Below are 27,468 nucleotides of genomic sequence, written 5' to 3' on the forward strand. Positions count from 1 at the left end.
AAGAGCAGTTCACCATGGTAACCACGGGCACATGGCCACTCCAGAGCTGGGCTCCTGAGGAGAGGAGAGGTGGGGAGGCTGGGCATGTGGGGCGTTCTGAGGGGAAGGGAGAGGGGTAAGAGAGATGTGGTGTGGAGATGTGGCTGTGTGGTAAATTGAGATGTGCTTAGCTGGCAAAGCCACCAGCTTCATGCTTCTGGATTGACCGACAGTCAGCAAGTCAGTCACAGCAGACAGGTCTAAGATTTTGTTTTCTTAACCTCTAAAATAAGCACGGGCTCCAAACTGTTCATAACAAAGTGCAGCGGGGAGAATGGTTTGGCTCGGATGTGGAGTGTGGTAGGAGAGCTGGCCCGTGTGGAATGACAGGAATGTGAAAGGGAGAAGTGATTGACACACAGTGAGCTGAGTCTACTGAGGGGGTTCTGTTATGAAGAGGTGACTCCCACACAGCAATCATCTCTGAGAGGAGAAGCACAAACACATGTCAGCACTACAAATGCTGAATCAGGATGAGAGTGTGCGTTTAATGAGATTTGAGTTTGAAAAGGACACACTGCAGGTCAGGAGGTCAGCCAGTCTTGCAATAATTCAGACAAAGTCACCTGTTAAATCTTTTATTTCCCTACTACAAAATACAGAAACTACAAAAGCCCTAAGGTCACAATACACTTTTCTAAGGAAAAAATCTTTGCACACAACACTCATTTCTACAAAGGCTAAATGTAAAGCATGTACAGTATTTGAACCCGACAGCGGATATGAAAAATGCAACAACTTCTGTGTCAACATAATATCAATTGTTAATATACAGTAGGAAAAGAAGCTAATGGCATCGCAGCACCACCATCCGAAAGCACTAGATAGCTGACTGGGATGGCACAGCAGCTCTTCAAGAAAATAAAGACTAATGTGCAGACAAAACTACTTGAAAACCATCTCAATCTTACTTCAGTTATTTTCAATATCTTTTAACTACGACTCAGAGTTGTAAAGTGTACTTATATACCAAATACAATGAAACATGGCTGGTTTTCACGCTCGTTCATCGGTACTGTAAAAATCTAATTCATCCCCCTATTCATGCATTCTCTTCATTTGTTATGCTCTCATTCATTTTTCTGCCTGGACTCTATTTTTTAGTTCCACTGGCAGGAACAGTCCAGAGGCTCTTGAAAATTGTACTCCACGACTGTGGCATTGCGAGAGCAGTAAAGTGTGACGGAGCGGGTTTGCAGTCCACTCTCGCGGCAGCACTTACAGAACCGGGCGTGACTGTTGATGTTAAAGTTGAATATGGTGGCAGACGGGCATTTTCCATCACAAGAATAGACTGTTACCTGTAAGAGGAGGGGACAGGATGATGACAGGAGGAGTTTTTTATTTTATTTCTTTTAAATAATATAATAATGATAATTTAGTTAGCATGTCTCTATTTTCTCACCGGTGCGTTGCTCCTGCAGTCATCTTTTCTAATGGTAGTTCGAATGGCCACACGTTTGCAAGTCTTACCATCCTCTTTACCTACACACACGTTCACACAGAAATAAGACGCATACACAGAGTAACACTCAGAAATAAAAAAGAATTGACGTGCAAAGCAAAAAACATTAAGATGCAAGTTCATACATAAATGCACTCACACACACACACACACACACACACACACACACACACACACACACACAAAATGGTAAACGTATGCTCACACACAAACTCTCTGATCGTTTTACTGCAGAGATCTGTCACTCACACAAACCCGAGAGGCCTATTGAGCAGGTGTTTTTTGTTGCCCAGCAGTAGGAGCTTGCTTTGATTGACAGTTGGGTGACGGGAGGGCCACACTCCTCACAGCAGAGATTGGTTTCTCTTATTGGCTACCGCCCTAAACTTAACCTTACTTCTAAGCCAATCAAAGCTGGTCAAAAGGATTATGTGTAGAGCTGGAATGTAGGAAAAGAGTAAATGAGCTTCAGCTTCAGAATGTGTAACACTGGAGCTTATTTAGTTTCACAACTGATGTTAACACTTTGATTTAATAAAGCCTTCTCTCTTATAGTAAACATTGCATATTGTCTGATGGATAGTTTGGCACTATTAATTCGATTAATGCAAGGTTAGATGTTGTTCATGTTATGGCTGCACAATTAATCGAATATAAATCGTAGCTCATCAAATGAAGCGCTTCCTAAACCAACAGCCAGATGGCGATCGAGAGGTTTTGGCTTCACTTTTGTCGAGCGGTCATGCCGCTACACACGCACCCTAACAAAAAAGCAGCCTTTGAAAAACGAAACGTTACTGCTGCAGTCTAAAAGAGTCATATACTGTGTATTACATGTTTTGCATGTCTGCTCTCTGTTCTATTATAAAACAGAGAGCAGATGGGCAAAACAGAAATGCACTGAATTCAGTTAAAGAACAACCTAATTTCATGCAAATGTTCGAACATTAGCATAAATAAAGCACAGCATGTGAAAGTGCAATAAAAATATGTTGTCTCTAAAACCAATAATCGTGTTGTATAATCGTGACCTCAATTTTGTTAAAAAATAGTCGTGATTATCATGATGGTATAATCGTGCAGCCTTAGCTCATGTTGTCGTGTGTTTTGGGGGTTAACCAGTGAGAGGAAGAAAATGAAAAGACAAGACAATAAATTAGACAATAGACTCACATTCACACAAAGCTTGAAATTGCAGGTGAATGAGTCACTGAGTGCCAGGATGCCAAATAATCATTGTGAGTGGGACAGTGCAAAGTGGTGGTACCTGTGTCACAGTTAGTACTACCAGTGGGGGTTACGGGATTAACGGTAAACGGTAAAAGACCCACTCCAGAACCTGGGAGCATCGTCAGGATCGCAGCCGCCGGGTTCAAAGAATGTCATGAGAGCACACACAAGGTTACGTTTGGTTCACAAAAACACAGTACAGCGTAACACACAAACACACAGAGGAGCAAATCAGTGCAGCTGGCATGCACATGGATTTTATTTCTTTTTTGGGCCACTCCGGGCAGCCAGCCAAGGAACTCAGTCATTTGATGTACTACAAAGAGCAGCTCAGCAGGGCGAACTCAAACCCCTGCACCATCTCGCATCCTCATTGGTAAAACGCTCACCGTGGAGAAACCTTATTGGCCAAACTGCAAGGTCGCTGCAAAAGCAGGCAAGCGGGGGAGGCTGCATTGCCGAATCCACAGAGGAGAGAAAAATGTCACCACTGCATGTTTATTAAAGCTTTAATCCAAACAATTAAGAAATGTCTCATTACTTAATATCATTTTGTAAAGTAGACATGAAGAACAGTTCACACGACATCATCTTGAAAGCACAAGTTCAGGAAGTTGTATATTGCCTTAGTAATTCTATTCAATGTTGTCGTATTTCATCAGCCTATTAAATGTATTGATCATTTCCACCAAATATTGCTTTTGTCTAAGCTCTGCTGGCTCTTGTGTCAACAGAAGGGGAGCAAACTGGGAAAGCGAGGGATTGTGGGAAATGTAGTGAAAGGCCAACAAATGGCTTTATCTCCACCCTCTACAACAGGCCACCCCCAACCACTCAGCCAAAAAGCCCAACCACTGCCAGGCAACAAGGCGCTCACCACTTTGACAGCTCAAAGCATTACCAGCAGCATCAAATAAATTTGGAGACTCACATGTCCTGCAGCAACCGTCCACATAGCTCTGAACCACACCGCCATACTGTAGGACGAGAGTAAGATGAGAAACCAGAGTTCATGATGGGAAAAACAATTTAAAGAGTCAAAAATAAACATTTTAATACATAACACGGGTGCACTTATCAACTAGCCTCCAGTCATAATTGACAGTTAAAAGTTGATATAAAAATATTTGCCAACTGCTCCATCAATACAAAATGGCTGTGAGCAGGGAATGAATCTGTATTATACGGCATCCATTTTAACAACTATAATTGTGCATTAGACCGGTTCTACCTGAAACTGAATGCAAAAAAACAAGTGGCTTCAAGAGTTTAACCTTAAATTCATTTATATAGTACATTTCGAGGTCCTGACCTGAATACACTCTGTTTCATTGAAAGGCGGACAAATCACCCCAGAGGCAAGTATCACTGCACCCACTGCTGTTTCCATGCAGTCGTAACGTGTACAGTTCTCCACCCAGGAACTCCCTGCCTGCACACACAATCAGAATCAGCACTGCTCAAAAAAGTGGAGCATTGAGCACATGTGGATGTATTTGTTCTTACAGCAAAAAGCTCTGCTGTCCCGTTTTCATTGTTGAAAGTACAGGAGACATTTTTACAGGAGCCGCAGCACACCTGAGGGTCCGTGGACGTTACGTACACCTGGTGCTAAAAAGATCAGCCGAATGCAGGAATGAAAAATGAGTACAAGACACAGAAGGGAAGAGAAGTAGACGAGGCATGTGCGAAATGTTGTAAATGTGGAAACATACAGGCCCACATTTTTTGGAGCAGTTGACGGAGGAAATGTCCATGGCGTAGAAGCCAGAATCTGGATCTTTGTGATGCAGGCAGTGAACAGCGTAACACATCTCTCCTTCAAAGTACTGAACCAGAGACTGGCCTGGGCCCAGCACTGTTACCCCTTGGAAAAGACACACCTCTGCTTTCTCTGTACACGCACACAAAAAAACATAGGATAAATAATCATACCCTACCATAAGTGACAAATAAAAATCTTTTGTCATGGTTAAGATGAAGGGAGCCTGGAAATTGAGCAGTGTGAGGCAGTAGATGAAACTATGTCTACAGCATGTCAATCATCACACTAGTGTCAGGTGTGTGTGCTTTCATCGCTTGCGTTACACGTACGGCATGCATGCTGAAGACAGCCACAGTTGGTGCTACTGTCTTGAACCTCGACCAGGACTTCCCCCTGAGAGAAAAACAGAGTGCTGACTTGACTGAATTTGCTCACTTTTTCTTCCTTCAAGCAAAGACCTGATTAGACAGGGACATGGGATGCAGCTTTTTACTAACTTACCACCTGACAGATGGGGGGAGAGTTGTCCTCACATTGGCATTCTGGGAGTGACAGACAGAAAGTTAAAGAAAGAGGCGGCGTAAAGTTTATGCAAATACGTGACAGGCATGACAACGTCTTAATCCAATGATCACCTCAACACCCACCAGCAACAAATAGGATGTATACATATGTAGGTGAGTGTTTTTGAGTGTGTACCGCAGTGGTGCTGCAGGCAGCATTGCCCAGGGACAGCGGTTTGAACCAAAGACAGACCAGGTGCACAGGTTACAGGTGATTCAGGGCACAGGTTGACATCACACACTGCAACACATGGGAGAAAGTACAAGCTTGACTTTGAAAACACAGACACAAAAAAGCCACATATAAAAACACACTCACACACTTACCACAATAGTACTGTGGACAGCAGCTGTTGGTTGTGTTTAGATCCACAGCCAGAATTTCTCCATGTGAACAACTTGGAATGGGTTCAATACATGACTCACACACTGCTCAGACAAAAAAACAAAAAACAAATTCAGTTTTGTTGCTGTAATTGATGGAGGTGCCAAAGATTGAGACAAAGCAGATGGCCAACCTCCTGCCAAAGACTTCAGATTTCCGTTTTAGACTGACCTGTGAACCACAATTAAAACTTACCACAAAGGTAAGAGTAGCAGCAGGATTTTGCCCCCCTGACCTCCACTAGGAACTGATCTTCCCTGCAGTTGGGGGCAGACACAGGAGGGCATGCCATGGGGTCACACTCTGAGAAAGACCAGTCACAGCAAAGTGTTTAGGCCAAATATCCCATTGAAAAATGAGTTTACAACATGTCTCAAAACTTTGCAGTCAAAAGTGGAGCAATTAAAAGTTTGTTTTCACCACATCTGTACTCGGGGCAGCAGGACAGCGCACTGTAACCAATCACTAGCCTGTTCTCATTATCACAAGGTGGAGCTTCGCTGTCACAGATGGTCATGTTGCACTCTGACAAGGAGCAAAAAAAGACGAGGAGAAAAAAATAATTGAATGGGTCATATATGTTGTGATTTTTGGTCTCTGACATTAGAAGTATTTGGGGATACTGGTTAGCTAGAATAGGTGAACCGTCACCAGTAATATCATAGTACTATAAAGGGTGAGACTTAAGGGCAGAACCAAGGGAAAAGATTAAACCACCATCTCTCAAATGCAATCTCCAGAAGTTTGTACTTGGATCAGATGCTCTGCTCACCACAGATCTTCTTTGGGCAGCAGGCTCCTTCTTCCAACACATCCAGTACATACTCTCCCTCCCTCTCACACAGCGGTATAGGGACAGAGTTGCAGTCTGGCTCGACAGCCACCACAGAGCCATTCTCCATACACTTGTACAGACAACAGCCGCGGGCGGAGCCATTCCACACCTCGCCAGGGGCCCGGGGGTTACCCTCATTATCTGTGCACACTGGATACATCAAAGCCAAGTAAATACACACTGTATGTGAGTCTAGGAGTAATATACAGTCCAAAATGAATTCAGACTCTCTGACAGTTCCATTTTCATCACGAAAGGCATGTAATTACTCTGTCACTCACCACAGCGATCCTCAGTAACACAGTAAGGGGAGTCAGCGCGGTGCAGAATGGTTCCACCGCGGCACACACACTCCTCTCTGATGAAGGAGCAGGTGGTTTCCTCGTAGTACTCTCTGTTCAGACAGGTGCGGCTGGCGCAGGTGCTCACACATGGCTGATATTCCTTACCAAGAGGGCACCGCAATGCTACAGGATGACAGGCACTTATCAATGCATGAGCAAATGAGAGCCAAGGATAAGTTCATCTGCATTTGTGTTTGTTATTTCTTAGCCTGTGTCTCCTTACGGCAGAAGTTGTGTCGTCTCCAGCTGATGCAGACTTGATGTGTGTAGCAGACCGCCACGTACGCCGCCAGAAAGTCACACTGGTGATCCTTGTAGTGCAGGTCCCCCGCCCACATGATGTCACAGAACTGCTCTGGAGGAACCTGAAAACACACAACCAGGCCAAAGTTAGGAAGGGCCTTAAGAAATAATAATTTTTACACACAATTAGTCTTTAAAATGTTATGAGAGGGCAATGAAAATTTCCTTCAGTGACGTTGTCAAATAGCTTGTTTTATCCGCCCAACAGTTCAAAACCCAAAGACATTAAATTCACACTGATATGAAATAGAGAAAAATCCTCAAATTTAAAACGCTGGAACCAGAGAATGTTTGGCAGACTGATTTTCTCTTTATTGGCTCGTCAATCAATCCATATACTGGAGTCACGGCAAAGTAACTAAACACGATCAACCTCGTAAAATGCTGCGTGTATACTGTAGCTACCTTGCTGTGGCATGGCATGAAGGCTCTCTGGTGGAGCATGGAGAGGCATGTGGAGCAGTCCCCGATGGTGCAGTTGTCTCCGACTCTGCGTGCGTGTTCTGTTTCCTCGGTTGTGTGGACTCTCCAAGCCTGAAGGAAGAGCATCATGTCTCCCACCTCTCGGACCACTGTACCATTGGGCAGCTTCAGGTCATCTTCTGGGTTCCCATCACAACAACCTGACATAATGTGCAGACATATGTTTGGTTTAAGTGTGTGTGTGTGTGAGAGATATATTGCTGCTTTTTCAGTGAATAGTGAGATAATGTGTGTGTGGTTAATTAAACCAAATGGCTCTCAACATCTCAAATTGTCATATCCAATAATGAATCAAGTCAAAGTGATGCTGCTGCTTGGACATTAAGCCTTTAGGTGCTGATAGCAGGCACTTAGATAAATGAGGCCGCTGCTGATGTAGTGAAAGCTGATGTGTTTGTGTGGACTCACCACAAAGGCCTTGAGTGGGCACAGATGCATTATGAGGAGCAATGTACTGCAGCACCAAGATGCCAGTGCTGTGATACCATTGTATGCTGACCCCGCCAGGTGTGTGGATCAGGTACATGCTGCCTGTGTCTTCCACATAAAGAGAGTGAAGGGAGAATGGAAGTCTAGCAGGTCTGTAGTTCACTGTCACCTAGAGACAGACGGGCAGACATTATTTACGCGGGATAAGTTGAACTCTTGGCAGTACATTTGATTAGGAGACTCACCTTGCGATCTAGTCGGTTGATAATTATTCTGTAGGAGGAGGTAGTAATGTTCAGCTTCCTAAAACACAGACCAGATGTTCCACCTGTAGGACTCTGGAGGGGAGTGAAATAAGAGAATGTCATGATACAAGATAATATCTATTGATTGAATAACAGCTTTTGCTTTCAATGCAAACACAAGTGTATTGGATGATAGGGGGAGAAGAGAATGTACTCACAGTTCGTCTGATGGAGTTTACACTCTACAAAAAAAAAAAAAACATTTCACAAAATAGTTCTAAGATGTTTTATGATGCAATACATATTTTATTCTGGGCATTACCTGGCTGGTAGGACATTTCTCCACGGTGCCAATAATACTCTCTGTGGGCAGGTTAACCAGGATGTAGGAGCCGTTATCATACAAGGCCACATTGTTGCCGTCAAACGTGATGACACGCAGGTCTGACATCACAGTGCAGCGACCTGGCAAAAGCAAATTGTGTCAGTACAATCCAACATGGATCATTGCCGTAAACAATGGATTCTAATCACTACCGCTGCCTATTGCTGAATCACAGGGCAAATCAGTTTTTTAACATAAACCAAATTTACAGGGGCACTGCCACAGTGGACAGCAGGCGTCTGTGTTGATGAGGATGGGCAGGCCCAGCAGACTGCACTGGGGCTGAGTGGTGTTGTAGCGACAGTGTAGAGAGGAGTTGTGAAGCAGCAGCTCCCCATTGAAACAGATGAACTCAACACACTCATCAATGCGGTAGGAGTACGGAGGCTGTGGGGACAACAACACACATTTTGTTTTACAAAGCATGTTTACATGTCTCAGCACTCCTTCATAGCCATCTGCAGAAGGAGTGCACAGTGTAATGTTTATACTAATACCTCTAAAAGTAAAAAGCCCTTTTTCTCTGAAGAAATGCACAGTCGTCATTAAAATGATTGATGTCTGAATTTAATCTAACTGCTTCAGTTTCAAGGTGCTGATATTGTTCATGCTGGCTCACTGTCACACTGTCATTACTAACTGGGACACTCAACATTAACCAGAACAGAGCCATCCTTAATGTTATTTCTGACACTTGTGCCTTTCCTACTAAGACAAGTCAAAATGTCTGCTGTGAAAAACGCCTTTAGATACCGACATAATCACTTGAAACCACTGTAAGTAAAGCAATTAATGAAAGTCATCAATTACGTAAATTAACTGTCCCATCAATTTTAATACACAAATGCATTTTCAATGTGTTTGTGTGCAAGTATAGCACTTACTGTGCAGGGGGTAGTGGGCAAGAGGAGAGGATGTGTGGTTGATGCTTCCTCTGTTACAGAAGACGTGTCAGGACTTGTGATTATTTCCGTGGATAACGGCTCAGTGGTGGGCTCGATGGTTGTAGGAAATGGTGCTGTGGTTGTCACAATAGCTGTTGAGGCATCTGTTGGGGTAGTGGTCTCAATCGTGATGGTTGTGTCCACAGGTGGAGGCTGAGGAGTGGCCGACGTTTCGGTGGTGGTTTCAGGGACAGAAGTGGCGGCAGTTGTGACTGCTGCGGTGGGTGGTGGCTGTGTGGAAGGGGAGGTTAGAGGAGGTGGAGTGGAAGTTACTGGGGATGTTGGCGATGGTGTCAATGGTGTCGATGGTATCAATGGTGCGGTAACGCTGGTTGAGGTAGGAGTGGAGGGCAAGGTGGTGGAAGAAAGAGTAGTAGGGGATTGAGCAGAAGCAGTCGTGGTGACTGTAGTAGCCTCAGTGGGTGCGATGGAGGGAGTTGCTGTGGTGCTGGTTGTGGTTACCCCTGTGGTTACCGTAGTTTGAGTGGGGGTCATCTCAGACGTGCTGAGAGTGGTTGTCTCTGGCCGGGTTGAGGGAGTGAGAGTGGTAGAAACAATAGTGGTGGGAGGAGCAGGAGGAGATGTCGATGGAGACAGGGTCAGCGGAGTGGTGACACGCTCAGTGGCTGATGTCGTACTGGAAGTAGTGGGAGTTGTGGTGGTTGTTGTGGGCCTGACGGTAGTGGAGGAGGTAGTCGTTGCTCTGGTAGTGGCAGTGGTGGTTGTGGTAGTGGTCATAGTGGTGGTTGTGGTTCTTGGCCTTGTGGTAGCAGTAGTAGTAGTAGTCGTCGTAGCAGTTGTAGTTGTTGATGGTGCTGCAGTAGTTCTGTTGGACCGCGTCACATATGCAAAGGGTGTCGGAGTTGGGGGAAGGGACACACCTGGTAGAAACGATTAATATTGAAGTACATATTTTGTATTGATTTAAAAAAATAAAATGCATCAGAAAACCTTAACTGCTCTATGGCAAAACCCTCATCCGCTGTACTCACAGTCTTCTGCATAGACACATCTTCTGGTGACTTCATCAAGGACCATGTTCTTGGGACAACGTGGGAAGCAGCCTTCCACACTGCAACATATGCAAACTATTTCAGCACCTGAGCTAAGCATTGATAATGTTGGTTATATAATGTGTGCTTTTAATAAACCAAGCCTCTTACGGAGGCAGGAACTGGCAGCGGGTGGCAGCTGGGTCACTGCACGTGTGGACACAAGGGCTAGCACAGGCCTGGTAGCGCCACTCACACATCATACGGTAAGGTATCACAAAGTTACTCTCTGCCAGAGGAAGAGGAGAGGAAAAACACGTGATTAGTTCGTTTTGGTGTTTATGTAAACACGCATGTGTATGTCTGTTGGGTACATGCATGCGTTTCTGACCCTCCAGTGTGAAGCTGCTGCTGGCTTTGAAGCCCGCTGTGGAGTCGTATCTCTGAGCTCGTGCAGCAGTACGTGTCAGTGTCAGAAAGATGCCAGGTTGGCCGACAAGCTCGAACGAGGTGTGACCTGGCAGAAACAGCCCCTGGTGCTGGATAAAGGTTGCCCTGTGACTGAACTCTGGCCCTCGACTCCAGAGCTCCAACTGAAGACGGCTGTTTCCTGACACGACAAGGAAATAGTTTGGCCTCTCCGCAGACTCAAGTGACACCACAGGGACACCTGTGAAAATAAGCGTATAGAGGTTAATTCACCCAAAAAACAAAGAGTAGTAGCGTGTAATTGTGTGAATGTGGACGCTCACGAGATGTTCTGTCCTTCTGCAAGCCTTCTGTGATCATGAAGTTGAACAGTAAGCCTGGGGCAGGCAACTGTCCTGGTCTCTCTCTCACCAGAGGAAACACTGAGCTGCTGCTACGATTCACTCCAAACATGGTGTCATTATAAACAACACTCACCAAGGAAAATGGGCCATCACCTAGCTCTACGGGGGAAGCGAGAGAAAGAGAGAGGAAATAGGTGTAGTGACAATCTAGCAGGGAATCAGAGTGTGTAAGGTTTGGAAATGACAATCAAACAAAATAGCTCTCTGAAAACAACTAACCCTCACTCATACGTACCTTGATTATAGTATTCACAATCATAGGCTAAAAGAGAGCAAGACAGTTCAGAAGTTATGAAACATTTCAACAGCTTGAGGTAATATGTGAATGAGATGAAAAATAGCAGAATATTGGTGTTTGTAAAGAGGGACTGGGCAAAGTGGGTCAAAGAGGTAAGCAGGGGTCACATCTCTGACCAAAGTACAATAAGCGTGTGTGTGTGTGTACTCACGACAGACAGAGGGCGATCTCCAGTGAATTGTGACCCCCTGTTGACAACATTTGTGTGCATACGCAGCAATGGACGTACAGAGACACTCGCAGTCTCCCCCACGGTTACAATTGCAAGTGTCTGTCAGGCAGTTCCTATAGAACCAGGCCACATCCACCTGGAGGGTACGCACAACATATTTTCATGCTCATACACAAACACACACAGTCACATACAAACAAACACACAATCATAAAATGAACCAGGCGACTGTCGCTGGGGGACACTGTTGAGGGGGTGAGTAGTTTTCAATTATTCAGAGAGGGAAGGAGTGATGAGATATCAGGACAAAGGAATGTGGGTCAACCTCTGGTGCAGAGGGGATCAGATGAGCTCTATGACACACGGACACAATGCATCACCAATGAGTTGGTCTGTCCAAAGGCACAGTTAACTGGCCCTCTGTGTTTTTGACACGGGCTACCGCAATGCACAAAAACAGCACACTTCATCCCATCAAAACTTTGATATGTATTGTTACCTTCCCTTTTGAATGTGAGAAGCACAACTATTGATTCGGGTAGGGTGCTGCAACCTGAGTGTAGCATCAGGCTTGCAATTTAATACAGTCCCGTTATTAAAAAGGTTCTCTGGAGTAATTCGGACACTTTTATTATTTTCTATACTGGTTATGAACAGTGAATGAATCCTATCTTACCATCAATACTGAATGTATTGAAACAACAATAGTTACTGTAAAGTGTATCAGTTTTTACATGTGTCAATTGTCCTATACCTATACAGCAGGGTGACTGAACTGTGTTCTCTAGTACAGTACAATTTCTTTCTTTTCTTACACTCTTTCTGTTAGACCATGCATCTCCCTTGTTCATGAGTTTAAGTTTGAGATCGGCTACCAAAGATGTCCTGTCATGCAGATTATACAAACCAGACAAACTGAATGTGTCTTTGCAGAAAAAGGACACTTACATTCTGAAAAGCCAGAAAAAAGGCGTTTTTTCTTAAGAAAGCAAGCTTTATAAGTAACTTCCATGGATGGGTGCTTTTCTCTCCAATTATGATGTGGATAAAACTCCAGCAAAGCCACTAAAATATGTATGTTTGGATAACTTCATTGGCATTAAATGTTACTTCCCTTACTTCAGTTTTGACAAGAAATCTGAATGTGACAGTCACTTCTCTTGTCTGAATGCAAAAGGAAAACTCTGAATGTGTCATCTAACCATGAACTTATACAATAAAAGCGTCACAGCAGCTACTACCCTTCAGATCTATTTATTTGTGTGAAACTGTGTTTTCTACAACGACCCAAGGAAAAGAAAACAAACTCTTCCTGGTACATTACATTACAGTCATTTAGGAGACGCTTTTATCTAAATCAACTTACAATTCAGATTCTATACACCGTAGGCACAGCTATGGGAGCAATTCTTGGGGTTAAGTGTCTTGCTCAAGGACACATCAACATGCGATTAGTGGGGCCGGAGCCGGGGATCGAACCGCCGATCCTCTGATTGAAGGGCGGCCCTTAGCCTCAGTCGTAAAGTGGTAAAGTGCCTAATCAGTGCAGATGCCTCCCTGCCACTCAGAATGATAAGTAAAGAACAAGGCCATGTTTCTCACTATACTACAAACAAATGTGCTCATATTTTATTGCTAGGTTACAGTGCCAAATAACAAGCATATAGAAGGCAGTGCTGAACATCACTAAATTAGCAGATCTTGGTCTCTGGGCTAAGTCATAAAAACTGAATGCAAATCCATGGGATACTACAGGATTCACTTACTCACTGTTACTTTATTAACAAGGCGCAAATAAACAATGTTTTAATGTGCGATGTGTCTGTTTCTTATTCAGAAGGGAGTAATGCTCAAACCAGTGCTGTGACAGCACTTACTTAGGAGGGGAAGTATATAAACCATCAATAATCATATCATGCGGAAAACACATTAAAAGCATCACAAAGAATTGTAAAAGAAATATGCAAGGTTAGTTCTTACATGTCCATTATGGTAAAGTAAGTCTGGGTGTCCCAATGTTATCTTTGGCTACAGTATTTATGAGGTGTTCCCTTTACATACTGTATATACATAGCTCCATCTGCTGGCCACATAGAGGAATACAAAACTGTAATAAAACATTTAAGTGTGTGTGTGTGTCTGTCTGTGTGTGTAGCATTGGAGTGTATTCACTGGGATCAGTTAGGAGTTGTTCCCATAACCCCTCACCAACCCTTACTCCCACTGCTGCAAGATAACCTTTCCATGTTTGTGTGTATGTGTGTGCACCAGTTCAATGGCACTCACCACGTTGTGACAGGGCGCAAAGACATCGCTGTAGAGGAGAGCACACTCCCTCTTGGCGTACGGCTGTCTGCCTAAGTCGCCTTCACACGGTGGCTCAACTACATAGTCACTTTCACACTAAAACACACAAAACACACACACGGAAGGTGATTGAGTGTCTGATTACTTTTAAATATCACAGTGGACTCGAGGGAGACACATAAATTACAGGAGCAACAGAGAGCTGGAGAGGAGTGAAAGAGGGAGTGGTGGGAGATTCACAAAGACAGAAAGAGGGTAAGGGGACAATCAATGGAGTGGAGGAGCTGGGCTGACTCATACCTGTCCCAGGGCCCAGCTATCTCCAAAGGTCTGTGCAGTATTGACTTCCATGTGGCTGGAGGTGGTCATATCGTTCACTGTCACACTGTCAAAATTTCCACACAGCCCACTGAGAAGGCCCTAAATTAGAAAGAAAAGACACTGAGCCATATGTTCAGAGTCCTTTCATAATAACAGTTTATAATATATATATATGTATGTATCTTTTGTAAAATCTGCTCCTGGTCCAGACCTTCCACTGAGGTCCGGCTCTAATGTGAACAGTAGTCTTGCGGTCCCAGAGTATGGTCAGGTCCTGGTTTGAGAAGTGAACCACAGTGTAGTAGCCGGCTTTCCAAAGCTCAAACTCTGATCCTCGACCTACAACAGAGGACGGGCTCTAAGGCAAGACAAAAAAAGGAAATTGATATTCGCAGAATTCACTGGATTTGTATTGATATATTTCATTTACATATTTGTTAGAGGAAAGAAGAGACACAGGTATATAAATGAAGTGGTAAAGAGAGAGCGTGACTGTGTGGGTGTAGTTCATACAGGGCTGCCAGAGTTGTCGGTGAAGTAGATCTTGGTAAGTCCCACGTGAATGACCAGTATTTTCATGCACACAATGCCGCTCTCATAGCAGTCTTTGTTTTGAGCAACAATGGACACCTCGGTTTCTCCTGAACTCTGGTGAGAGGGAAAGACAAAATATTACTCTTGCGAGGGAGGAAAGTCTTGTCAGCTCCTCTCATCTGCGTCCTAAGAACACAACACAATGTTTTTGTATGTTTGTTCACTCTTTCCCTTTTTCTTTAGCCTCAGCAGGCAGAAACCAGAAATATAACTTGAAATTTGACTCTACCTTTTCAGGAACCAGTGTCATTCTGGATACATGAGGGGTGAGAAGAAGAGGAAGCACCTCTAGGCAATTAAGACACAGCTCTGACCTGCTTCCCCATTCTTTTCAGGTCTGCACGGTGGTCGGCAGCCTGTTAGGTCTGAATTGGAATGTCTGTTCTGCTAATTCTAATTCTATATCCCTGGGAGCGCAGGAGTCCTGGGGTTTGAAGTGAACACTGGTCTCTTTGTGTCGCTACAGCTTTGAGCATCGTCTGCTAGCATTACCATGGTGCAAACCCAGCAACACACACAAACACGCACGCACACACACACACACACACACACACACACACACACACACACACACACACACACACACACACACACACACACACACACACACACTTTAATCTGCTCTAATTAAAAAAACCTTTCAAGGTAACAAGCTTGGATGTTCTTTCCCTGATCCAAACCAGTCTTGGTCAGGAAACATGGAGGATGCTGCTTCTTTGCACTTAAACACATACTATCTCACACACACACACACACACACACACACACACTTCTCTGACACAGTCTAGCACAAGCATTCTTACACCACCTGATTAGCATTCCAGTGCCCAAACTGAATCTATGAATTTGTAAGGTCAATTATGTCACTTTTATTTGCACATGTAACACTATACTTATAGAGATCCACACACACAATGAAGCTACTCACTTTCAGCAAGTAGACCTGACAGTCAGAGTAGTAGTCATACTCGAGGCCATCGAAGGTGTGGTAGTGTCTGTCGCTGTAGACAGTACAAACAGCTGGACACGGTGAGTAGCTGCAGTTAAAATAGCCACGGTGACACACACTGAGGAGACGGACAGGCAGATGAACAGAAGAGTAAAGAGAAACTCATTGTACTAGGAATTATACAATTTTATGTTCTGGGATACAGTTTGTTAGAAATGACTTCATACATGGGTAAATACAAATGGGGAGTGCAGTAAAGGTGTGTACCATTTGTAACATGGTGTTTCCACGGTTTCTCCAGGCAGGTATTCAAGGCCCAGCCAGGCACAAGGGCAGTTCTCTGGATAGTAACACTTGCTGTGATGCAGCACCAGCCTTCACAGGTAAAACATAACTTAAGTAGGACGTACAGAACATGCAAACACCTTAATTAAAACCCACATTACAGTAAGTTAATTTCCCAGTTCTGTGATTTACTATAATTTAAGTGTGGAAAGTAAATAAGAAAACCTTCCACTGAATATGGTCAAGTTACCCTTGATGAAGGCTTTCAATTTGAAACTGACACAAGCATACACAACTGTACATGCTGTAAAAACCTGTGGTTTTGCTCATTGATTACAGATGACTACTGACTAGTTTCCAGGCAGCCACTGGTTTCAGTTGCTTTCATTACAGCATGAAAATCCACTTGCAGAGACTTGATTTAGTGTTTTGTAATCCATTATAATCAACATTTAGCTTCCATAAATTGTTGATTTTTTTTGCCAAAGTTACATTATCTTAGTATGACAACTCAGTTGCAAGCAGGGACTACAGCAAAGAAATGGTCACTCTAATAAAGCACTGATCTCAAGCATTTTTTCACACAATCTGCAAGTAGATGTTTAACTGAAAATGAACTGAGTGAACTGGAAAAATAACTTTTATGGTCTTTGTAATAGACAACAATATTGGAAGGCAGCAGATGCGTATTTACCCAGGAGGGCAGACACAGCCAGGGATGCATGGTGTGCTTGGAGGGCAGGTGAGGTTCAACATCAGGTTACGGCAGGTCGGTGCACAGGCCACGCCTCCTCTCTGCTCGCTGCAGCTGTGGTACACTTTACCCTCTGGACACTCCCCGACCTCTACACTATCTGGCTCTACGCACACGCATGAAAACACACACACACACACACACACCCACACACACACACATTTAAGAAAATCAATGCCCCAGTGGCCTTAAACATCAAACACAACAGCCAGTCATGGGAAACAAGCTACATCCACAGACATAAGGCTCTTGATTTCAGCAAGAGGGACACAGCCTGAAACGGCACTTTGTTGTTGGAAAGAACGAGAGCAGGAACTGAGGGGAGGGGGGGGGGGAGTGCGGAGAGGTTACCTTTTTCCTCTGGCACACACTCCATCTTCCCATTTCTGCACAGGCTGATGGAGGAGACAGGAAGGGAGAGAAAAAGAGATGAGTGTTCAGGAAAGAGTGTAATGTCATCAAACACAAGGTTAGTTTAAGAGCTCTACGTCTCATTTGACAATCACTTAAGCCTTTAATGCTTTCTCAGCTGTATTAGACAGATAGAGTGTGTGAGGATGTTATACTGTGTGCGATCAGCAGAGCAGCCAAAGTGAGTTTTCACTTTTCAGTGACGGTCAAGGCCAGCTGTGACTCACCAGGGGCCAGAAGCGCTGAAGGTCACCTCCCCTGGCTGTGACACACCACCCATGGAGTAACAGTGACACTGAGACCTGAGGAGAAACTAAATTCTAATTACATGAACTAAGGACGAGGCTTTCTCTGTCGGTGTTTGCATGTAGGTGTGTTCCAGCCAAATAGCAATTGATGACTTTTATTAGGATGATGTATGAGGCGGCGAAGTCTTACAGTTGCACACAGCGCTGGCGCACATCGTCATGGTAACTGCCGTTTGGACAGCCACACCCCTCGGCACAGTCGCCAGGGTTACACGTCTCCGTGCTAGACAGTGCACGACAGACACGCCCACAAGACGACACACAAGAGTGGTACAGCATGCCTCCAAGACACACCACTCCTGTGTAAACACACACACACACACACACACACACACACACACACACACACACACACACACACACACAATTAGGTTCGTACTGGGTGAGCCACATCAAAGACATCAATCACCCTGAACGACAATAAAGTTTTTCTGATTCTGAACAAAGACAAATACTCAATCCACACATTTCAATCTGTGACCATTTTGGGCTCTACGTTTAAAAGTATTTTTAAAAACAACACAGTATGGATAAAACCCAGTTAAATACTCACCACATTCAGAGACGTGTGATCTGAAATTAACGTCGACTCCGTGTTTGGAGCAGAGGTAAGCGTAGTGAGCCAGTGCTGTGCACAAACAGCTGCTTCCACAACGACAGGCCTGGTAGCGGCACTGCTGCTGGTAGATGTTTGGACTGATGTAGCCATGACACGGGGCAAACACACTCCCCAGAAGCACCTCACACTGGGATGCATAGAATACTAGAACATATACACACACAAACACACAACCCCGTGCAACACATTTCAAATTGTAGTCTGAACAAACGATGATACCGTTCATAGTGCACACTACATGCACCGCATGACGCATCACCTTTATTAATTGAAATTAAAATGTAACTTAGGTCAAGAGGAACAAGGAATAATTCTACAACATCCATAATAATGGCAGAAAACTCAGCCGCAGAGAGAGTGACACCGTTTCCTAACAGCAAGCGCTACGCTACGTCATGTAAACAAACCATGTACCTATCAGCTGCACGCTCAAGATCAGACTAGAGACATAACCACTTAAAAGATGGGTGAGTATTACCTACTTGCTATATACCATTATTACCATTGTGCTGGTTCATCTCACATGGGTCTATGATGGGCAGGTTCACTGGAGCCACACAAGCAGAAGAAACCTTCCAAGCATTGGCATGAAGCTGAGGTGTGCCCTCTATCATTCCTGCTGGGGACCTACACACACACACGCACAGTCAGGTAGAGTGATATTTTAAACATTGATCTATAACTGGGAAGTACTTGCTCACAGGAAGTCATCTCGTAGATTTCCATTGAAGATTCCACAAAGGCCCAGCGTCTGTCCACGCCACTGGCTGTCCAGCTGCAGATAGACCCGCCCCCCTCGACCATCATAATGCAGCCTCAGACCAATCCCTGCCTTCAACTGTGTAAACACGGAGGTCAGCTTCTGCACTTCCAATGCATCTATGTACCCAGAAACAAACATCGAAACCCATGATCAAAGATGAAATCACTGTCAAATAAAGCAGATGTAATCATCTTTTTATTACATTACTAAGAGGAGTTATTTCAGCGTAATCTGACTTTATTTGATATGTAACATAAACCTGTGGTTTATCAAAGAGCTTTTGTGATTCCTACCATCAACATAGGGCAGGACAGGCACCGGGTTAACACCAATTATCACCTCCCCCTCTCTGGTCAAAGTGATCTGTCGACTCACATCTTCATCCAACACCACTGTCACTGACTGAATACACACCTGCTGCTGTAGACACACAGACCACACAGACGGCCGGTTATATCTATGTAGAAAGAAAACTGCATGGTTGTTGAGTGTGTGTGTGTGTGTGTGTACACAAGTAATCATGCACGCTACCTCTGCACAGGTAGTATATTGCAGCGTGACGGTGAATCTGCTGCTGCTGCTGCGGCTCTTTGCCAGGACGTACTGACACGACCCCGGCTGGAGAAACATCCTACCGTCGAATGTCGTCACAAACACGTCACCTACCACCGAACACTCGGCTAAGAAGGGAGAAGAGGTGCAGTAATTTATCTGAATTCACAGTTTCCCCTTCAGTAACTGACCTGTTCTGAAAGCGTAAACTCACCTGTGCAGTTGTTCTCAGTGCAGTTCCACACTCCTCCCATGCACACACTAAAAGAACACACAGTAGGTTAACAGCACATTGGCAAAGCTATAGTACATACATCAGACCGGCACACATGGGTACTTCAAAAAAAACACTTTTTAGGGGACAGAAAACCGGAGATCCTATAGATGTCTATGTAATTTGACGTGTGTTTGGATCGTAATTTTTGTTTGTATGCATTTAATTCTTGTTAAACTAGTCAATAATCATTTTGCAACATTGCCTGAACCTGAGCATTTGCAATACCCTAATAAATTGAAAGTTGATCATTCAAAGTTATCATTATTTACAAATGAGCACATGCTTCTTAACCTTTTTCTGTCTAAAATAATATAAATAACATTTATAATGAAATTAAATGAATCAAACTAAGTTTATGTAGAAAAAAAGGCTGGCAGCAGCAGCAGCACTGACGCAGCAGTTCAGCAAGGCAGCGTCACACGCTGCTCACGCAGGCAATGTGGCCCGGCCATGACGCTACTTTTTACGTCATTTTACCTTTTCTCTCCTTATGTGAAAGTGTGTTTATTTCTTGCAAAAGGGGGCGCGGCCTTGGCGATGACGCGACGCTGGACTGATGCATGCTCATGAGTGATTACACTACCATACTTACCAAACACTACATCCCTGATGAAGCACATGTCCTTGTACATATGAAGCACCATGGTAAACACATGGACACTGAGAAACAGCAATACATGTTCCATTTTGCAGGATAAGACCTGTGGAAAAGAGGATTGAAAAGTTAAGAGTGAGTTTAGAGGTCAATCAACTAACATTATTTAACAGTAATTGGTAGATAATTAGATACCGTCAGGGCAGTAGCAGCCATCCAGACAATGCAAGTTGGTTCCTAGACACTCTTTTTCAAATGTACAGGTGGGTGGACAACAACTGATACAGTCTCTATAGACAAAACTCTCCTCGCAGCCATCATCTACACACAAACACAAACACCTGAGTTTCAGACAAAGGCGGATTACAGAGCATAAGCATGGAATACATGTTGACCTAATGAAAATGTACGTTGAGCCTCAGCCGTAACTTACAACAAGAAGGGAAGCTGTCTCTCCACTCTCTTACTGGGTATCCAACATGTGAGCAGGCTCTGGTGTACTCAACCAAGGCTCGACAAAACGTTTCCTCGTCATCAGATCTAAGAGGGAAAAAAAACGACATATGAATTGTTTTTGGGAATTACATTTATTATATTTGAAAAGTCTCTACAACTGAAGCCTGTACTGTAGCTAATGGTGGAAGGTTTATTCTGTATCTGGGCTTACACTGATAACAACAAAGAAAAGACTGAAGGCTGAAGAAAAAGTTGAATGTATCAACAAAGTGTTTTGACTTACACACAAATGTCAGACACACAGCTGGCCACAAAGGGATTTGGGTCAATGTTTTCATGACACGACAGAAATGGGAAGAAGAGAAGTGCGCTGCATTTCTCTATGGCATCCTGCACACATTCACAATAAATACAGTATGAATATAAAGCACATAATATAATATACAGAGAGGTACAGCAAAACAAACACTGCTGCAGTCTTTTAACTCACAGGGACCATCCTCTTAAAACATCAACAGAGATGTCAGTTGTTTTGTCTTTGAATCACGAGAAAGCTAACTAAACAAATATTTACATGGTATACTATGCTGACATACAATTGAGTGTATGCCAATAGTAATACTGAGTAGAGAGAAAGTGTCTGTGGTTCTTACATCCGTATCTGACTCAGAGTGGCAGGGCCCATTGAAGTCAAGGTCTACTGAGGGACAGGCTCTCTCGTGAGGCAGGTCCACTGCCCAGCTGTTAGCAAACACTGCAGGTTCATCTGTCCGAATGCCTGAAACACACAGCCAACAGATAAATCAATTGTTAAGCACATACAAGGGGTAAAGAAACTGTACAGTTGATGCACTATTCAAACATCAACACTTTCCATATTGTCATCAAACACATTTACATTAAACATAAAATATAGTTTATTGTATTAGTCCAATAAAATAAAAATGAAATTGAGCATTAAGAGGAAATGTGATAAAATTGTGTTTGTAACTGTGCCATGTCTATTGTAGCTTTATAGTCGGAGCCTTTCCAGTTGTTTTCTCTCTTTCTCTCTCAGCTCATCCTCGCTCTAATGGAAAGCTCTCTGCTCAAGTAGGGGACTGCAGTTCATATTACTGGTCATCTGAGGAAGAATTCTTGCTCCTTCCAGCCATTTAAACCCCAAACTACCGGTTCTCCCCTATCCTTCCACTCTGTTCTCCAGCTCCTCCACCACTCCTATAATTGGCCAGAATCAGTGTGGAGTGTATAATAATAATAATTGAGGTGAGTGGGTGCTGAGAGAAGGGATAAGCGGGTGGGGGGGGTGGTGAGGCCGGTCTTACCACGGGGAGTGGTGAGGTCATCGCCAGCAAGATGGTTGAAGTTTCCACATAGGCCACAGGGGCCCCCCTGGTGCTCCTCGCTCATCTTCAGGTAGACGCCCGAGCCTCCATCCCAGGCCAAAGAAAAGCCAAACACGCTCTTCACCAGCAGGTAATCGGCCAGTCGCTCAATAAACACACCGCCAACAGTCTGAGGCAGACTTAACCTGACATTTCAGAGACAGACACGTCAAGAGAGTGACAAGAGAATGCAAGCTTTTTGAAAATCATGCTCATAATGATAACCCAGTTAACACCTACACACACACACACACACACACACACACACACACACACACACACACACACACACACACACACACACACACACCTGCGGCCTCCCTGGTGGACCTGATATCCAGAGATGTGGATCTCCTCCTCATTTGGGAAGAACAGACTGAGAGCTCTTGGGCATGAATGCACACTTCCGTCACACACTCTGCTGTTGTGGACCTGACAAGACAAGAAAAAGATGAAAGAGAATTTTTTTTAAAGGGTCACAGGGGGAAAGGGATGGATGTGTATTACTGTACCAAGGATTAGCCACGGCCTGTAACCTAAGCTTGCATTCTAAAATACAGTCACCTGTCTGTTAATGATGCTGCAACCAACTGCAACAAATAGCTGTTGTGATATTCCCTCTGAATTGCTGCAACAACTTGATTTACTTATGTTATTATAACTATCAAACAATGTATGACAGAGGATGCAAGGCATAGACAGAGTTAGAAACATTTTAAGACTTTAATTTTGAAATACCTTAATCAACAATGTTACAAAGGTTTGACGTTATTCGCATTATTTGTCAGCTTAAAGGAAAAAAATTGTAAAATCCTCTATTTTGTTATTGTTAACAAAAGGCAGGAAAATACCAGAAATAACACTTAATCGGATAGTTAATCTGTTTAAAATGTCCTCAAAAAGCTTTGCATTGTAGTTATCAGCAAATATTACTCAAACTGGAGGAAACAATAAACTACAGCGCCCATTTCTATGGCAGTAAAGAAACATGTCACCCAGTCCAACAGTGTGGCTTACTAATGTGTTTTTGGATCTACTGTATATTAGGCTTTGTAGTTGTTAATAGTTGTTAGTAGAACAGATTTATTGATAGTTTTGGTCTTTTCGTGGGATTTATAGGCAACAAAAACAGAGAATATCACCAGACTTATCCTTTAAACAAGGTCAGGAAGAGTCCGCTTTTAAAGGGGTAGTTCGGGTGTTTTGAAGTTGGTTTGTATGAGGTGCTTATCGTCAGGGTATTACCTACAGTAGATGGCGGTAGGCACACCGTCAAGTTTGAAGAAGCAGACAGGAGTGCCAGGATGGGAGCAAAGAAATGTACTGCTGTGGATGGGGGCAGCAGCAAAACGTAATTTAGACACCTAAAAGAAAGACCCACCTATTACAAAATCAATATCATTTCAAATTGTCGTTATATATCTATAATATTTTCCGGCGGAACTGAAGTCAAATTCTATTGTGGGGCTTTGAAGAGAGCATAGATAGGTTTCACTTTTAATTCAGTTCCCTGTCGGAAAGGACTGCCTGGCGGCAAGATAGAGCGGTGAAAATATCATAAACATAGCGAACACTTATTTAAAGTGGGCTGTTCCTTTAGGTGTCTAAAATGAGTTTTGTTGCTGCCCCTGTCCACAGCAGTATATTGCTTTGCTCTCATGTACCTACAAACTGTGGGCACGATGAACACCATCTACAGTAGTTAACACACTGACTATGAATACGTACCTCATACAACCCTTCAAAAAAAACACAACTATCCCTTTAATATGAGTTTTAAATGCAACATATTAGTGTAGTCTTCTAGTGTCGTCTTCTGTTCCCAAATTTAAACTGTAAAATGATGTAATAAGTCAAGAAGAATATGCTGTATGCCAAACACAGACAATTTAAAACTAACCAAAGGAATATGATAATTACATATTTTACAGGGTTGACAATAACTGCTAATTAGCATGCCGCCTACTGTTATATAACCCTTATCTCTAACTCCTGTTTGTTAAAGTATATATAACATAAAAAATTAAGCTGAAGAATTTTAGCTTGATTATTATTTTAGTTTGAATATAAACATGGTGTTGTAACATGGTTATTGTAAAAAAGCCAAACCACCCCGTATACCTACATACAGGTTAAATTCTGGTTAAATATTTCAGTGGGTAATTTCGATCTGTGTGCTCTTACCCACACCGTGTACTGTGGTGCAGCTGAGTGGCAGTCCTGGGCCAGAATATAAGAGCAGGTTCCAGGGAAGTAGAAGTATATTCCATCAAACGTTTCGTAGTGGTGCTGACCCCACGACCTGCAGATCCCGTCTCTATCCTGGCCCTGGTTAGGTACTGAGAGGAAAATTCACTCAGACGTTCAAACATTCAGTTTCATGTGGTGACGCAAATCCTTTTTTGTCAAACTAAGAAGGGTAAGTTATCATCTTCATTAATCTTATCAGTGGAAAATGAATACCCAAATTTTCTTTGAAAAAAAAAAGCCCTTTGTTACAGGAAATCCCCATAGCTGGTAATGCCGAGATAATGCCTAAGACCCTCCCTGCATAATTTAATTACAAGATACAATTCAATCAACAAAATTTCGCAATCATATTGAACATTTTTAGAACATGTGTTCTGTGGCATCAGCTCTGATCCCTGACCTTCAAAATGTTGCATTCCAGGTGGGAAGCGTGACTATTTGTCTTTAAATGAGGCTTTTATGATTTTTTTGAGAAACCTTGTTATTAATGCTACTATGTTTTACTCGACTGTGCTAAATATGTGTAGTATTTATCTTCTTGTTAATAGTCTATTTAGTTTCCAGCCTCAGTTCAGTTACAGGTCCTTAAGGAACTACTGAATATTGTTTCCAACATGAGAAAAGAAAAATGTCTTTACCATAATTGTGACCTCAGATCTCCTGATAGTCTGTATAAGGAGTCTGTTCAGAATATCGAAACCAGAACCTTCATCACTCAGCCCTTACCCTATTACCTTACTGCATGTGATTTTATACCTGCTGCTGTAGGGAGTAAAGAGAGAGAGCGATGTGGGGAAATCTGATAATTAATACTGGAGTGCATGTAATTAACCTTTGTTGAATGATTGGTGAGTCTGATGCGCACACACACAGAAACATTCTCATACACATTCCTGTTTAAATGAGTGTGTAACTGTATACTGTACGCTGATATTAAAAATGCGTAAGCCTGCTAACCAACGAGTCTGTTGCATACCAGGAATGTTGCTTGTCAATTCACAATAACGTTGTCATGTGGATGATATTCTGACAAATCTGATCGCACACCAAAGGAAGATATGTAGTTGTTTGTGTGTGTTTGTGTGTCTTACTCACTGATCTGGCAGCGGTCTCCCAGTGCCTGGAACTGAGCACAGTCACACACACCGCCCTCCTGACACCAGCCACCATTGAGGCAGCCACAATATTCTGGGAAAGACACGAACCAGCTCGAGTTCATTTACCCCAGTCTATCTGGGTAATGATGGTGTGAAGCATCTGTGAATGGGTCGCTTCATAAGCAGCATATTTACCTGAAGAGGAATCTCTGGCTGTGTAGTTGTGTAAAATGCTGCGTGACAGAGTACCCTCCGACAGCAGTGGTCTGTATGTCTTGGAAAACAATAAAAAAAAAAACACTTAGTGTAGTTCCTTAAACAAGTCTTAGGTTTTAACAGCATCAGTGACACAGTGCTGTACCGTTGGTAACTGTAGGTTAAAAGTTGCGTCAGATTGAGTGGGAGAAAGTTTATGTGTCTCATTCTTTACAAAGACAGCTTTGTGCTGGTTAGGGTGTTGTGCGCTTGTGGGTGCCCTGAACTCCTCTGGTTCTCTTAGGTGTAGTGTACCAACCTCCTCCCCGAGGAGATCCCGTTTCCTCCGAAGTGCATTAGCCCTTCTGCACACACACACACAAACATGCACATTAGTGGGAAGAAACAGTCAGAGGGGAGACTTAAGTGCACTTTACACCACTTGAATTCGGGCTCCACACTATTCTTAACTGAACCCTCGCACACGCACACAAGTGGACTCGCAAACACACTCATACGCACACTCTAGTGACAGAAACAGAAAGTGCAAATGCATTAATCACTGTCTGCTATATAATTGTGAAAATGACCTGGGAAATATCATACAGATACATTTTTATTACACAATTTTACTTATATTTTGGCCACACTAGTAATGTCAGGGAATGTTTTTTTCCATTTCTTCCTACGATTTACCTCTGTATTCTTCCTTCTGCCACTGAAAGTCGACTCTGAGCTCCTAAACACAAAGTTATACAATTAACATTACATTTTTTTGAAATGTATCCGTTCTTTATTATAAACATTTTTTTTTGAAATGTAGTTAAATGTAGATCAAGAGGAGTCCTATCGGAAACATTTTAGTAATTCACCAATGTGTCATTTGTAATGATTTAGCAGTTAGATGCCATGTTAGGAAACAACTACATGAAAGGGCAGTAAGGGAGAGCAGTATGCTTTATGATATGTATAACAGCAAATGACCACTGATATATAATAAAAAGAAAGAATGGTTACACCAATCATATTAACAAATAACTTGTAATACAAGTGTATGTGACTTACTAATATAAAGAATAGACCTATTAATATCCCTCTATGTTGTTAAATGTAGTTCACGTTCATATCTGTGTAGCAAACTTTATTAGAAGACTATCATAAACATTTTTGGAGAAAGGTAAAACTGTCAGACTCACCCTCAAGTAACAGCAAGTGGGAGATTGAAAACGACATAAGAAGAAATCGTTTCACTGTCCACTTTAAGTTCATTTCAGAGTCCGAAAGGAAGTTCCGTCGAAACGTTAACGGTGCATCTCAATGGTCCCGGGAGGAAAGGGTTTAAGATGTTTGGTAGCACCGGGACGATGCTTGGTCGTACCTGTGAAACCCACCTGGTGGCGACCAGCCCACCTGAGCAGATGACGAGTAGCACCTATGTGGGCAGGTGAGCACGTGCGCTGCTCTCTGTCACTCCAACATCCTCAGCAGCCAGACCGGCTTGGATCTTCGCCTCTGTGAGCTGTGTACGAGCCCAGAGGTCTGTCGCTCCATCGCGGAGGTTTTCACCTCCAAAGTTACGGTTGAATATCTGGCTGACCACATGACCTAGGTGTTACGCCACTGACGTAACGTTAGACATG

At 43.3% G+C, this 27,468-nt stretch overlaps 1 protein-coding gene across 1 annotated transcript; it reads right to left on the reverse strand.

The window, feature by feature from the left end:
* Positions 1-1,139: 1,139 nt before the first annotated feature.
* Positions 1,140-27,097, reverse strand: otogl (otogelin-like). The gene is made up of 57 exons (XM_076089887.1): positions 27,025-27,097; positions 26,525-26,567; positions 26,109-26,193; positions 25,829-25,907; positions 25,632-25,724; positions 24,471-24,625; positions 22,597-22,718; positions 22,227-22,432; positions 21,555-21,679; positions 21,185-21,291; positions 20,879-20,985; positions 20,641-20,766; positions 20,443-20,551; positions 19,788-19,834; positions 19,553-19,701; positions 19,315-19,441; positions 18,960-19,137; positions 18,761-18,885; positions 18,193-18,402; positions 17,770-17,938; positions 17,559-17,633; positions 17,272-17,315; positions 16,861-17,026; positions 16,149-16,256; positions 15,861-15,999; positions 14,852-14,986; positions 14,550-14,696; positions 14,318-14,437; positions 13,997-14,113; positions 11,690-11,846; positions 11,476-11,502; positions 11,160-11,339; positions 10,799-11,077; positions 10,579-10,696; positions 10,408-10,487; positions 9,356-10,296; positions 8,681-8,858; positions 8,409-8,551; positions 8,305-8,328; positions 8,087-8,179; positions 7,821-8,010; positions 7,335-7,552; positions 6,850-6,991; positions 6,564-6,749; positions 6,220-6,432; positions 5,868-5,972; positions 5,643-5,750; positions 5,390-5,491; positions 5,199-5,303; positions 5,001-5,041; positions 4,829-4,892; positions 4,450-4,628; positions 4,241-4,345; positions 4,047-4,166; positions 3,666-3,711; positions 1,445-1,524; positions 1,140-1,340 (listed from the first exon to the last, which is right to left on the reverse strand). The coding sequence occupies exons 1-57, from the start codon at positions 27,095-27,097 to the stop codon at positions 1,140-1,142; spliced, it is 7,911 nt and encodes a 2,636-aa protein (XP_075946002.1).
* Between the last annotated feature and the right edge of the window lie 371 nt (positions 27,098-27,468).

Source organism: Anarhichas minor, unplaced genomic scaffold (genome assembly GCF_050575085.1).
Source record: "Anarhichas minor isolate MPS153535 unplaced genomic scaffold, ASM5057508v1 ptg000011l, whole genome shotgun sequence".
NCBI classification, from domain to species: Eukaryota; Metazoa; Chordata; class Actinopteri; order Perciformes; family Anarhichadidae; genus Anarhichas; species Anarhichas minor.

Coding starts and splice junctions, on each gene's coding strand:
- otogl (XM_076089887.1), bottom strand. CDS start 27,097: ATGAACTTAAAGTGGACAGTGAAACGATTTCTTCTTATGTCGTTTTCA. Junction 26,568..27,024: donor CCACTTGCTGTTACTTGAGG/GTGAGTCTGACA, acceptor CTTTGTGTTTAG/GAGCTCAGAGTCGACTTTCA. Junction 11,078..11,159: donor GCAGAAGGACAGAACATCTC/GTGAGCGTCCAC, acceptor TTATTTTCACAG/GTGTCCCTGTGGTGTCACTT.